At 47.6% G+C, this 15039-nt stretch overlaps 1 protein-coding gene across 2 annotated transcripts in view; it reads left to right on the top strand.

Annotated features, from left to right (window-relative positions):
• The window catches only part of ATP6V1C1 (ATPase H+ transporting V1 subunit C1), a 354471-nt gene that overhangs the window by 180820 nt on the left and 158612 nt on the right, over positions 1–15039 (top strand). For both annotated transcript variants that reach the window (XM_085605130.1, XM_085605131.1), the window contains exon 6: positions 13217–13308. In XM_085605130.1, the coding sequence (XP_085461256.1) occupies positions 13217–13308 (92 nt within the window). The remainder of the gene's footprint in view (positions 1–13216; positions 13309–15039) is intronic.

Here is a 15039-nt window from a genome sequence, read left to right as displayed (position 1 = left end):
TGATTTTTGTTTTTTTTTATTGGAGTTTTCTCCAGGTTGTCTCCCTGATTGGATTTTTTGGATTTTCCAAAATTATCCCTGTCCTGTGGTGGGTTTTCATTTTTTTAAAGAAGGTTCATCTTACCTTCTGAGTTCTTTTCTGCCTTGTTTAGGGCCCCACCTGGTAGGATGGAGTATGAGCTGGGTAGGCTAGAAGAGTACACTGTAACCCAGCTAAAGGAATTCTGCCAGGAGAGGGGGGTATTTTTCAAGCAGGGAGCAAAGAAATGGAGCTCCAGACTAGCTTGAGAGCCTGGGTGATGGCCCACCATAGCGGGGAACGGGAGGAGGAGGGACCGGAACCGGACACCACGGAAGGGACAGAATCACTTTTCCCCCCTGAGAGCAGCAATATGGATGTAGGACCCAGGGCAACCTTCAAGGACCGGTAGTAGCGCTTCAGGGGGAAGCCTGTCTTCGGCTGATTTAGCCGACAGGAGGGAGGAGAGGCAATTCAGGATGGAATTAGCCCGCTTGGAGAAGGAGAGGGAAGAGCGGAGGTTCCTTCACGAGCTCCATTTGAAGGAATTGGATCTCAAGGCCCTTCAGTTCGGAGCCCCCAGTAGTCCTGTTGGTGGCAGCGTACAGAAAGAAGTCACCAGAGAACCTAGACCCCACTTGCCAAAGGACGTAGTTGCCAGCTACGGTGTTGGGGACGACATCGCCAAGTGGTTGGCTGCCTATGAGGTCTCCTTACGAGCCCATGGGATCCCGGAAGCTCAGTGGGGGGAGTGGTCTGTACAGGTACATGCCTCCGGTGGGGAGGGATGCCCTTTTAGCCCTAGAACAATGGGAACAGACCAACTACCCCACCATGAAGGTCGCCTTGATTAGGAAGTTTGGGCTGACCCCTGAGAAGTACAGACAGAGATTCCGGGGTAGCCAAAAGTTGGCCACCCAGAACTGGGTGGACTTCCTGGAATACGCCAAAAAGGCTTTAGAGGGCTGGGTACAGGGCAGTGAGGTGAAAGACCACGAGGCGTTGTATAACCTATTTTTGAGGGAGCACCTCCTCGAGAAAAGTTTTCCGGAGCTGCGTCAACACCTGGTGGACAGCAAGCTGACTAATCCTAGGAAGCTTGCAGAGGAGGCGGACATCTGGGCTAGTACCTGGGAGTCTTCAAAAGGGATTGGGGGGAATTTCCAAGGGACTGGACAGGGCGCTCCCCAGAAGAAAGGGGGGGGTGGGGGGGGGAGACAAAAAGAAGGATTTCCCTAAAGGCCCCCAAAAGAGCTCGCAGGGGAAGGGATCAGGATTCCCACCTAAGGTTGGCCCCTACAAACCCCCTTATCCTGACCGTGGTCAGCAGCCTTGGGTTGTCCGTTGTTATGAGTGTGGCGAGATTGGGCACTACAAGGGGGATACCAAGTGTCTCAAGAGACCACACCCTCCCACTGGAGGAAAGACCCCTGGGGTGGCGAGTTTAGTGCTCGGGGAGGAGTTGCCCCTAGATAAGGGAGGTGAGTGGGCAGGGCTAACCTTAGTGTCCCTGGGAGATTGCGTAATGGTTCCTAAGACCCATGTGCCCTCGAATACTACCAAGTACAGGCAATGGGTCACCATCAATGCCCAGAGGGTGGAGGCTCTGAGGGACACAGGAGCCAGCATGACTATGGTAAGGAGTCAGCTGGTGTCCCCAGAGCAGGTGGTTCCCAATGTAGTCCACCCGGTTGTGATGGCTGACAACCGAGAGGGTCACTATCCGGTGGCCCAGATTCCCTTTGAGTGGGGAGGGGTTGCGGGTCCTCTTCGAGTTGCGGTAAGCCCTGCCATGCCGGTTGACTGTCTGTTGGGAAATGACCTTGACCATACGGCATGGAAGGAGGTCGAGTTCAAGGCTCATATGGAGATGTTTGGGACGCCCGAGTGGACTTGTGCCAACACGCGGTCCGTGACTGCCCAGAGAGGGAATTCACAGAGGTTGGAGCCTGGGACAAAGGCCCAACCAGCTGCCAAAAAGGGTAAACGGGAACAGGGGAAACCTGCCCCGGCATCTGCACCTCGTAAGATGGATGGGGCAACTGAGGTGGTCCCGGAGTCCACAGAGGAGGATGTGACTTCCCTGGAGGGCTTACCTACCCCTGCAGAATGGCAGGTGGAGGGAGGACCTACCAGGGAGGAGTTTTGTCGGGCCCAGAAGGAGTGCCCCACCCATGAGGGCTTACGGCGGCAGGCCGAAGCCCAGGCAGCGGGTAACGATTCGGGGAACTTCCATATATATTGGGAAGATAGTCTCCTCTATAGCGAACCCAAGGCTCCGGTGCATGGCTCATCCCGGGCCTTGGTGGTTCCCCAGCGTTACTGAGCCTTCCTTTTGGAATTGGCTCACGAGATACCCTTGGCAGGACACTTGGGACAGGACAAGACCTCTGCTCGGCTTGTCCCTCAATTCTACTGGCCTCAGATGAGGATTACGTCTGACACTTTTTGTAGGACGTGTGTTACCTGCCAAGCTAGTGGGAAAACAGGGGTGAAGCTGAAGGCTCCCCTGGAACCACTGCCTGTCGTTGGCACCCCCTTTGAAAGGGTGGGCATCGACATTGTTTGGCCATTGGATCCACCAACGTCTGCGGGTCACAAGTTTATCCTGGTTATGGTGGATCATGCCACCCGGTACCCAGAGGCTATCCCTCTGAGGACCATTACTGCACCTGCGGTGGCACGGGCCCTGATGGGGATTTTTACCCGGATGGGGTTCCCCAAGGAAGTTGTGTCTGACAGAGGTACCAACTTCATGTCGGGCTATGTGGAAGGAGTGTGGAGTTACTTACCGGTTCTCCACCCCTTATCACCCCCAGACCGATGGTCTGGTGGAGAGGTTTAACAAAACCTTGAAGGGCATGATCAGGAGTCTGCCCGAGAGCCTGCGGAGGAAATGGGACGTCCTCCTGCCTTGCTTGCTGTTCTCCTACAGGGAGGTACCACAGAAGGGAGTGGGCTTCAGCCCCTTCGAGCTGCTGTATGGACACCCTGTTCGTGGACCCCTCAGCCTGGTGAAGGATGGATCGGAGAAGACTCCCAGAAAACTTTCCCCGGATGTAGTGAGCTACATGCTGGCCTTTCGTAGCCAAATGGCTAGGTTGTGGAAGCAAGCTTCCGAAAACCTAGAAGCCAGCCAGACGGTCATGAAGGAGTGGTATGACCGAAATGCTCATCCGTTGGAGCTGGAGCCTGGCCAGAAGGTGTGGGTTATGGAGCCTGGAGAGCTTAGCGCCCTCCAGGATCGCTGGTCAGGCCCCTTTGAGGTGATTGAGAATAAGGGCAAGGTCACCTATGTAGTGGATTTTAAGACCCCCAGGCAGCCCCATCGGGTGCTCCATGTCAACCGCCTCAAGCCCCACCAAGAGAGATCAGAGGTCACTTTGATGATGGTGACTGATGGGTCAGAGGAAGAGGAAAGTGAACCTCTCCCTGATCTTTTTGCGTCCCAAGTGAAGGAGGGGTAGGTAGAAGGAGTGATCTTCTCACCATCTCTAACTCCCGAACAGCGGAGAGACTGCCGCCAGGTTCTGGAGCAGTACGCTTCACTGTTCTCACTTATCCCGGGAAGGACTCATCTGTGTACCCATGATGTGGACACAGGGGACAGCCCACCCGTGAAATCCAAGTCCTACCGCTTGTCGGATAAGGTGAAGGCTAGCATCCATGGTGAAGTCACCAAGATGCTGGAGCTGGGAGTGATTGAACCTTCAAGCAGTCCCTGGTCCAGTCCGGTGGTACTGGTACTGGTACCTAAAACTGCCCCGCCGGGCACTACCCCAGAACTCAGGTTCTGTGTGGATTACAGGGGACTGAACTCTGTGACGAAGACCGATGCTCATCCTATCCCGAGGGCGGATGAGTTAATTGACCGGTTGGGAGCTGCCCAATATCTGAGTACCTTTGACCTTACATCCGGGTACTGGCAGATCTCCCTGACAGATGGAGCAAAGGAAAGGTCAGCCTTCTCCACACCTGAGGGTCACTACCAGTTCTGCGTGATGCCCTTCGGGCTCAAGAACGCCCCTGCCACTTTTCAGCGGCTGGTGAACCAGTTCCTCTCCGGGATGGAGGCTTTCTCGGTTGCTTACCTGGATGACATCGCCGTCTTCAGCAGCAGCTGGGAGGACCATTTGTGTCACCTTCAGGCTGTCCTTCAGGCCCTGCAGCAGGCGGGTCTGACGATCAAGGCCAGCAAGTGCCAGATCGGGCAGGGGTCGGTAGTGTACCTCGGTCACTTGGTGGGTCGGGGCAAGGTGCAACCCCTCCAGGCCAAGATTGAAACCATCATGGCCTGGGAACCCCCCAAGACTCAGACGGAGGTCCGAGCCTTTCTGGGCCTCACCGGTTACTACCGACGCTTCGTCAAGGGGTATGGAACTATCGTGGCCCCCTTGACTGAGCTTACATCTAAGAAGCACCCTCGACGGGTAATCTGGACCGAGGTGTGTCAACGAGCCTTTGACACCTTGAAAGAAACAATGTGTGCGGCACCTGTCCTCAGGGCCCCTGACTTCTCCAAAGAATTCATCGTCCAAACGGATGCGTCAGAGCATGGCATCAGGGCAGTGCTGTCGCAGCTCAATGAAGAGGGTCTGTACCAACCTGTGGTTTTCCTATCCAGGAGACTACTCCCCCGGGAACAGAGGTGGAGTGCGATCGAACGGGAGGCTTTTGCGGTGGTGTGGGCTCTGAAGAAGTTGCGGCCATACCGGTTTGGCTCGCACTTCCTGATTCAGACCGACCACCGGCCCCTCAGGTGGCTGATGCAAATGAGGGGCGAGAATCCTAAGTTATTGAGGTGGTCCATCTTCCTACAGGGAATGGACTTTAGGGTGGAACATCGCCCAGGAGTGGACCACGCCAATGCTGACGGTCTCTCCAGGTATTTCCGCCTTAGTGAAGAGAGCTCCCAAGGGATTGGGTAGCTCTCCCCACTTTCAGCTGGGGGGGACGCGTGTTAGACCTGCCAGCCCTTTGGCTGTCCCCACCTCATTTTTGTTCCCTTTACCCTCTAATTTTTCTGTCCACTAGTTTTTTTGGTGTTGACGTAGAGGCTCTGGGTGCCCCATCTTCACTTATTGGGGGTGAAGCGCAAGGTGCTTCTCTAAAATGGAGGGAGAGAGAGCGCTCCTCCACAAAATGGTGGCCTAAACTGTCACCTCAGAACCTGGGCCATAGACTGTCATGAGGGGTTCCAGAACCTTCTGGGCCACTCTGGACAGTCAGGGCCCAAGCTATAAATAGAGGTGAGGTGAGTCGGCCATTTTGTAGAAGGTGTGACGTGAGGTAGTCAGGAGTAAGGCACCTGAGTGGGGAGGTGGGTGCGCTAGAGAGGGAAACTGACAGTTCTTAGGGCCTGCTTTTTCTTCCCCCTCGGCTGACACTACCCCCTACCTCTTGACCTGACCCTGCCCTCAGCCACTGACCCTGGGGTCACATCAACCTCTTGTGCTTCCCACCTGGCCAGGACTTCTGAAGAGAACGGGTAAAGAGAGTGATTATCTCCGGCTTCCCTGACTTTGCCTGGGACTTCCCTATCTTATGACGCCACTGGCGTGGGGCCTGCCACCTCCCAGCTTGCCTGCCTGAGCTGGGGGCAACTCTGAGGGAGAAAGGGGGTGCTTGGCGCTCAAGCAATCGCCACCTCCTAACCTGCAGATCACCCCCTTAATTTCTACCCCCCCCCCTCTCGCTAAGGGGGGGTGTTCTGAAAAACACCGCTGTGATCCCGGGGCCGAGTAGTGTAGCGCCTGAACCCCGCGGGGCCCGCGGAGAAGACCGGGGCCTCGCTGTGACGGAAGACGTCCGTGCAGTGCAGTCCGGACTTGTGAGAGAGTCGCCAGAGGGTAAAAGAAGGCCGCGTTAGGCCTTGAAGCCAGCATCACCCTATCACATGCTGGGGGCGGACTGCGGAACGCCGCCCCCGCTGTTGTCCGATTTGGATGGGGAGGCCACGCCCCGGCAGGCCGCGCTGCTTCTGACGGCTGCGGGCGCGCCTCCCGTCAGCCACTAAGACGAGTCCTCCGGACCCCAGGAGACATCGAGAGGCCCGAGGACGACCCCACGTCAGCGCTTCAGCTTTCCCCCCAGATACTAGAGAGTGGGGTCTGCCAGCGAGAGGAGCTCTCTGAGGAGCGAGCCCTCAACCGGTTGAGACGACCTGCGGGAGACCCACAAGTAAGGAAACCCCTGGGGAGGAGGGCGGAAGGCCGGAGTGGCCCTGGATAAGCCCCTCCCCCGGGGAAGTCTCTCCCAAAGCCCGGCGGCCTCCCATTGTTTCAGCAGAGGAAATAACTCGGCTCCTGGCCCCTCTCCTCTCGCCCTGTGAGGGATGTGACATCTGCAGAGTAAGCCGGGCATTTTGGGGCAAAGGCAGAAACCAGCCATGTGTAATAAGCCTATGTAAGGCTAGGTTTCATGCATTCCGGTATTGCCAGAACTAAGGTGCTAATGTTCTAATGCGAACAGCGCTATGTATAATAACTAAATTTCAAGCGCAATGTGACTGCTGAGAACAGCGCTAGGTTTAATAACTAAATTTCAAGCGCATTGTGAATGCTGTAAACAGCGCTATGATTAATGACTAAATTTCAAGCGCATAGTGATTGCTGTGTACAGCGCTATGATTAATAACTAAATGTCAAACGCATTGTGATTACTGAATACAGTGCTATGATTAACGACCTGATGTCCAGAGGATTGTGATTGTCATGTGCAGCGCTACGGCTGATGATTTGATTTAATGTGTTATTGAATATGCTATGCTGGATTTGACCACTAGGTGGCACGCCTGATTTCACGCCAGATCTAGAGTGATATAGTACTACCAATTTAATCACAGTGATATGTTTTTACCTTAATGAGTTGTAGATAAGAACTGATTGAATTCATTTGAAAAGAAAGGAAGAACAGATAAAAGTAAAAGATAAAGCTTTTCTAACTTTTCTAAATTCCTTGGTGTAGCGTCGTTTTTAGTGGTGGTACGCTGGAGTGCTGAGGTGAGTGTGATGCAAGCACAACATGTTGCTCCGGGACGAGGCCTTTCCACCTGAGCCAAGCTACCCTAGGATTCTAGGTCCAACAAGTTGTATATAACCACTATCCTTTTTATAGTACCTTAATCCTCCCTTCTTCTGAATAGGGCCTGGGAAGGGGTAGAATAGTCCAGGAATATGAGCTGTGGAGAAGAAGTAAAGTGGTAGCACTTAATTATACTAAAGCTGTTAAGTACTAAACAACTAGATTCATATATGTGAAACACTGCTGCTTACCCCTCTGGTTACACTACTAATCTTTGAATCCACTTCGTGGGATAGAACTTCTTTCTGGAACCCCCTTGCGTGTAACACTCTTAATCATGGCATTAAGTCCATAACACAAGTTCATGCCATAAAGAAAAACAAAAGGCAGCGTAAATACGCGGTTACCGTATCTTCAAAGTCCAACTCCTCTTAGGCTTGGACGGTCAAGTCCCCACTCCGACTGTTCAAACCTTGTCAGCCGGAAAGTGTTGATAATTGAAGGCAAAACTTTGGGGCAGATCCACGAGACAACAAGCAGGGGCAATCCAGCTAACAAATGAGGCGCACAGCCAGAAGTCCGGCCGGCCGACGGAACATAGCCCGGTCGAAGGGCGGAACCCAAACCTCGCCTCACCTGTCTATCGGATCACGTCTGAGCATGGATTCAAGCAAGCCTGGCTGAAGACGGCTGAAATGCCAGAAACCGGTCCTAGGAAGCTTGTTTCCGGTCCAGGGAAGGCATGGCTTGGCAGTTCGGGCTGGACTGTTCCCATGAGGCACAGGGTCAGACTGATTTGCATATCGCCATGTCTGAACTGGGGTGGCAGAGTGGGCTAAAGAACGGTGATGGATCAAACCCAGATCTGTTGACTGGGTGTGAGTGTCTGATTGGTTCTGATGCTCCGTCCATCACCACCCCCTTTTGTACCGCTTTGACTCCGATTGAGGCAGCCAGGGATTGGAGGATGTCTTTTGGCCCGGTTGCACTGGTTCGGTGACATATTTCAGGGGAGTTGGCCAAGGAGGACTGCATTCTTAATTATAGGTTGGAGCTGTATGTTTTTTTGTTTTGATATGCGCTTCTGTTTTCTTTTTCTCCCTCACTTGTGCCAAACAGCATGTTTCTCAAGACTCATTGGACACCATATAATAAGAGAAATAAGAATCGGTACCTCCTAATGCAATTGAGAACATCTCGTTCGAGATAAACAAGCATCAATTTCTCTCAAAATTAGATATTTTTATAGTTTCTGCTGAGTTTTTTGTTGGTTAGAGTGACAGAGCTTAAGTGTTAACAGCAATTAGAGGAAATATTTCTTGAAACTTCAGGGTAAAAATCAAATCAAATCAGGAACATTTATTGAGCGCACCAATTACCCGAAAGTCTCATGGCTCATGGTAACAGTGCAGTGTCTTTAGCTTAAAGACCAGAATATATTTCGCTGCCGACATAAGTAAAAAAATGAGTATTCTGAGATGGATAGATCTGAATTTGCGTAAATATGTACATATTACTCCTCTCCAGAGTCCCACTCTACTTTTCATCATTCCGCCTGGGATAGGCAATTAAATATTGTTTCTGTTTCCTAGCTCCACTGGTCTTGTCTTGGAATAGTAATGGTCTGAACAACATGATGAGGTGTGGGCTGTTTTGAAGGTGATAAATGAACATTCTTCTGATATCTTGCTGTCTCCTCTTACCCTGGCACGGTTTTTAAAATGTCTTGCACCCTGCTTCACTAGGGTATCCCATGGGGTGGTTATCTAATTAAATAATAACTCACCTCAGCACTAACAGTGCCTCTTCCATACCCTTATCTGGGGCATTCCACCCCAGGACCTAAACCACCTTCTCCATAGTTCAAAGATCCTTCTCTTTACTACTTCTTACCATTAGTGTACACACGCCTAGTGATGGGGAAATCTTTCTAGTTGCATCTCGAATTCCAACCCATAGAACTCAGACCGGGCACTCCCAAATAGCTTCATGCCTAAAGACCAACAGCAAAGTCTTCATGACGCATTTGAAAGAAGACATTGATTCCTACTTTCAACTTAACTGAGGATTGCCAGACTTCCCTGTTATGCTTTTGAAATCTTTTAAATCAGTAATTCGGGGATGAGCGATGGGGTATGTTTTGCTGCTGAAGGGTATCGCTTTTCCTTGAAATGCGTTTATTTGACCTAGAACTTGGACTTCTACTCTAAGGTCACCAGTCTGTGCTGAGGACAGTAGAGGGTACAGCTATTTCTCTCGGGAATATGTAACAGAAGAGGCCAAAAACATATAGTTTGCGTCACAGTCATATCAATGAACAAAGCAATGAAGCCAATAAGGTACTTTACAGGCTCAGCAGAAGAAAATGCCCTTCTAGACACATGTTGTAAAATCTACACTGAATCGGCGGTCTAGTTTTTGTGAGACAGATGGTGGCAGACATGTATGCCTCCTACTGAGCCAAGCTGTACAGTTATGATTTGGTGCCACTGCAACATGATTTTGAGGCCTTCTAGTCAGCACTACCATCAAATCTGCCACTGGCAGATGTGGAGAGAAAAGTGATGCTACTGTCTCATTGGAAGACATGGTGGAGGCCAGCTCTTACTAGGTAAAGCCCCAGGGGCAAAATTGCTTCTCATCAGAACTGTTTAAATGGCTCTCCTCCAAACTGCACAGTACCTCACTGAAATGTGCTCCAGTTTTGCTAGCAAATGAACCCTCCCCAAAATCTGAGATACTCTGTCATAACTGTGCTGCTGATACCTGGCAACTTCTGTAGTCCCATTTAATTGATGGACCCTGAAATCAAACAATTTGTAGAATCTTGCATCTCCTTCTTTGTATTAGCTCTCTGATACATGCTGATCAGCGTGGGTTTATGTTAGTTAGATCTACCAGACACGATAATGGACATCACCACAATGTCTTTTCTGTTCTCTTGGCTAGCCTACTCACATGCCCTCTTTTTAATAGATTTTGAGAAAGCTTTTGAATCTATTTAGGATTCTCTAAAACTTGGGTTCAGCCACTGTTTTTGTCTCGCACTCATCTCTTATACACCTGTCCATAGCTAGTATGCAGCCTACTGGCATTTTGTTTCACACAGTCTCCATTGAGGGAAAGTCAGTAAGGATGTTGTTTTTTACTTCTTCGGTTTCCCTGGCTATTGAGCCTCTTGCAAGACTCCTGTGAACGGATGGTAAAATGTAGAGGTTCCGCTGGACTGCAGGAGTAGTGGGTCAAGCTTCCATATATGCTGTGGACCTCTTTATCAACCTAGGTCACCTACAAGTTTCTGGCTCGTATGTAATTGCAAATACTAACACTTACACTTTTTTGAATGTCCATCTGAACTATGGGTTAACTTGCCAAAGTTGCCCCTGTTCCCAACTAGAGGTTCCACAGATAACACTCTGTGGGGCCTGGAACTAAAGGTGGCACTGAAGGATTCAGATTTTTGGGAATCAACATATCTTCTTTACTCAAAATAGAAATGTTTGGGCAACATTCCCCTCCTTCTAGAATCTTTGCACAGGGATCTAGAGCATTGGTCTTCTCTACTGTTATGTGCATATTTATATTAGCAAGATAGTCTCCATGCCCAAACCACTATACAAACTGCAGATCTTTCCACACCAGGTTCTCACGCTTTCTTTGGCAAACTCTGCATCCTCCTTCTTAATTTTCTGTGGGGGTAGAGAGAGGCTCTGAAAATATTGTATGTTCAAGTGCTGCCAGTTGCCGTACCATGAACTCAAGAGAATAATGGATCAGTATTTTGCTTTTGTTGGGGATGCCACTTAATTACTCCCAAGGAATAGATAAACAGCCCACAAAATGACTCTGTATTTTTGACTGAATTAATCGTCTCTCCATTGCTTTGAGGGTTGACAGATCCCACTGGGGATGCCACCCACCACCAAAATTGTACTTAGCCGCTGGTGCCACACCCTATGCATGATCCGGTGGCTTCATAAGTTCATTGGTGAGACTCCTTGTGGACTGGCATACAGTTTGAAAAAGTCTCTTTTCTATGGAGTTTTGAGGTTGGGGACAATTCCAGAAGTTCCCAACCGAAAGGTAAAATCTTGGAGTCCTTGGTTTGTTTGTTTGCTGAACTAGAAGTGGTTTCCGCACTTCACAAGACCCATTTTGCCATTATTTCCAGCTACAACTTGGTTTCACTCTCTGCTTGGAAGTTGATGGCGACATTGCTTACTTAACTTGCTATAAGCCAAGCTTACAATGAGTTACCTTGTGGAAAACAAAATTTCTGGACTGTACTCCTCATTAATTTTAAATGTCCTTGACACTTTTTTTTCTAACTTATTAGAGACATGGGAAGAATATCTGGAAACATGGACTGATAGACTGGTGCATTGCCCTTCTGTCCCCTGCACCCCATTTGTGTTCCCCACAGCTTTCCATTGCTTCTTGCTGCAGCCTTATAGAGTTAAAATATTTGCACAGTTTCTCCTAACCTAGAGACGTATTGTGGCATATAGGTCAAATATTCTGGGGCAAACTCTTTGATTCTCTCTTAAAAGTCTTTGATTGGTCCTTTTCACCCTTTACTAAACTTGCCCTTTTACACATTTCAGAGAATGTTCATCCTAATCAGTACCCCACAATCTTAGTTAACCTCTGCCTGGTACTCCCTAAAATAGATATTGCACAACAATGTAGTGCCAGAAATCGTGTGAGTATGAAAGATTGTATTTAGGAACAGGTAAATGTTCAGAGAAACGCCCATCTGCCCTGTACGTGGAAGCACCTAGAAATGCCAGGAAAACTGGGATTCATGGCAAAACCACCTTCGGGTACCTGTAGTCTGTAAGCTGACAACACCAAATAAGAAAGAAAGAGACACAGGTTTGACCCTTCCTTTTTTTTAATCTTCAATATCGCTACTATAATTTTTGTCTTATTGCTCTTTACCAGAATAGTACCAGTCTGAAGAATGTGTTTTAGTGTTTATTTAATGATTTGTTTTCAATGTGAACTTATTCAAAATAGGTTTTGTATAAATTTGAAATGCTGATAAAGACTTACTAAAAATAACATGCCACAAGTAACATTTTTCACTTCTCCCCTGAGAAATAGTTTAAAATTAAAACTACGAAAAAGAGGTAAAATACCCCTTCTTCAAAAAGGATCTGGATCCCAATTTCTTTTTGTTTTCTTTCCATACGTTGTATTCACATTTTTGAAAAAAAAAAAAGAAGAAAAAAAAAGAAAATAGGAATAACGACGCCGGAATAACATAAAATTCAGTAGGAGTACTATTTAGAATAATAAGTGCCAAATATAATTGAAAAATGTTTCCATGCAAATAAATTGGTGGCCATGAGGACATGTATCGCTTAAATCATTATGAACGTGCTTACTGTGAATAGCGATATGTGTTTTCTTCTGGTAAATGAGGTTAATCGATAATATGACAAGGTTGAGTAGTAACCCAGATAAACAGAGAAGACAGAAGAGACTAGGTAAAGGTGGGGGAATCCAGTTGCCAGAGATAAGAGAGCGGATGACGGGGGAGGGGTGGGAATGGTAGCATTTTCAGACAGCTGAGTCAACACACAAAGACATTTGAGGCATATGACTGGGGAGAACCCATGGGGGTTAGAAGACTTTGTAATTTGTCTCCTCGATATAATTATCAAGTAGTTGCTAAATATTGGTAGATAATCTGGAAGTCTGCAGAGGGGTTTGTGAGGTCTGAATGCTATAGATGTAGGTAACCCAAGCCCAACATGTAGGGAAAGAGATTTGGTTAGCAGTTTTCCAATGGAGTAGGTTCTATAGCTCAGTTTACTGTTTGTAGATTTGCTCTTTCAGAATTTTAGTTAAGAGTTGATTTAAAAATATGAAGGTGAACTTGTAAGCAAGCACTTCTTTTAAAGATTTTTTTCTTTTTAAGGTCCTGAGTGTTGAGAATCATGGCTTGTCTGTTGCATCTGGTCAGTTGGAATGCTTTGTGGGTAAATGTTGTGTGCTCTTGAAAATTCACAGGAACAGGTAGAACCATACATTATTACACATATGTGTATTTGTTTGGTGTAAAACACCAGCGATTTGAAAAAATATTCTGTTACAGAACTGCAGACATTTTTACAGGAGGTTAAAATTTTAATAGGGTTCTATAATGTATTGCCTTATTTCTTGTAGGCAGTTACACAGATTGACAATGATTTAAAATCAAGAGCGTCTGCTTACAACAACCTCAAAGGAAATCTTCAAAATTTGGAACGAAAAAATGCGTAAGTAATAATTTCACTTTTGTCTTTGTGTGGGTGTATTTTAGTGACTGGAAGGAAGACAAAAAAGTTAGTGCAGAGCTGATTAAAGAATTTCTACAATAGATCAGCATTACTGGGATTTAATCCAAAGGCACTTGAGAGCAATCAGGATTTTGAACACAGGAGGTGCTTTTCTTACTTCCGATGAAAATGCATGGACCAAATTTGTATGCCATAAATACTACTGTATGTGTACACGCACATGCCTGTATATCCTACAATCATTTTTGCATCCTAAAACTTTGAGCAGGTTATATTGTACCATAAAAATATATATGTGTTTGTTGGTGCTCAAAACAGTAGATCCCCCATATACATCGAAAGAATACATTCAAATCTAGCTGTCTCCTATTTTGTCCTCAAGTATCCCGGTCTTTATCAAGGCTGTCACAAAAAAAAAAATATACAGAGCAAACAATAAACATCAATATTCCTAGCGGAATACTAAGTCCTTTTACTGTCTTGTTACATCATTCATACAATTGTTTACACCAAGGACATGCACAAATTTGTATCTTTTTTTCCCTCATATGTTGTGATTTATAAAGACACTCAGGGTTTGTGGACGTCCCCCGTAACCCCCCCAAGGAGCTGTGAAGTAGCAAAAATGTAGCAACATTCGTGGTTTTTTTTTTTCCCTTTTTTTGCTACATGTGGAAGATAGTGTGCAAGAATGAAAAATGTCCTAGCTATCGTAATGGAAAGTTTCAATTCTATTAGGGCCTCGGAGGCGAGGATTATGCTATTCATTCTTCACTTTATTGAATAGCAGCCATTTAAAGTCAAAGTAAAACTACCATACCCATGGAACATTGAGAATACAACAGTTTGAAACAATAGAGAGTCCATGGGTAGTGTCCCGCCCATCTGCACCAATCGTGGGGCTCCAGGCTCCTTATAGTCCTCTGTTACTGTCCATTCCCCCTCTTTCGTCGCTCGAGGTCATCCAGCAAGGACGCTTTATGAATCCTGTTTGTTGGAATCTCCTGTCAAAGCAAAGTACATAGTGTAAGCGACAGCAATGGCCAAGGGTTAGCCCTGTAGGGGAAAGAACCACAAATACACTTTCTAGTGAAATCTTGCACAATCAGTGTGAACTTCAGTGAACTAAAGAGTTTACTTACCCCATTACGAGGGTGGAATGGTCACAAAGAACTTGTAGCCTGGATGGGATGAGCCTCGCCTCCGAGTCCTTAATAGAATTGAAACTTTCCGTTACGATAACTAGGACATTTTTCATTCTATGTCAGGACCGGAGGTGTGGATTATGCTTGTTTAAAGCTTGCTCACCACCAAGTGAGCCATTTCAACTACCGGTTTAAAGTAAAACTGTTTAAATGTAGAGTCTGAAGACCAGTCTGCAGCATTTAGAATGTCTTTAAGACGAGCTCCCAGGGTAAACGCTTTAGAGGCCATTGCCCCTCTGGTAGAGTGTGCCCCGAGGGCACCTAAGTCTATGCCTGCTACCTGCATCACCCATCTCACCCAATGGGTGATAGTGGGGGAAGAGACAGCTCTGTGGGGCTTCTTGATAGCAATGAGCATTTGGCGCTCTCCTGGAGGGAGGAATTCCTACGACATCTCCTCATAGGCTTTGAGGCAAGAGACAAAAACAACAGTAGCTGGACAGAATGCAGAACAATGTCATACATTCACCCCAATACAGAGATCTGGGCCTAAATCCATTTTGCT

This window comes from Triturus cristatus, chromosome 5_1, assembly GCF_964204655.1.
Source record: "Triturus cristatus chromosome 5_1, aTriCri1.1, whole genome shotgun sequence".
NCBI lineage: Eukaryota > Metazoa > Chordata > Amphibia > Caudata > Salamandridae > Triturus > Triturus cristatus.
The sequence above is the reverse complement of the archived record's forward strand: the minus strand, read 5'-3'. Positions and strand labels throughout refer to the sequence as shown.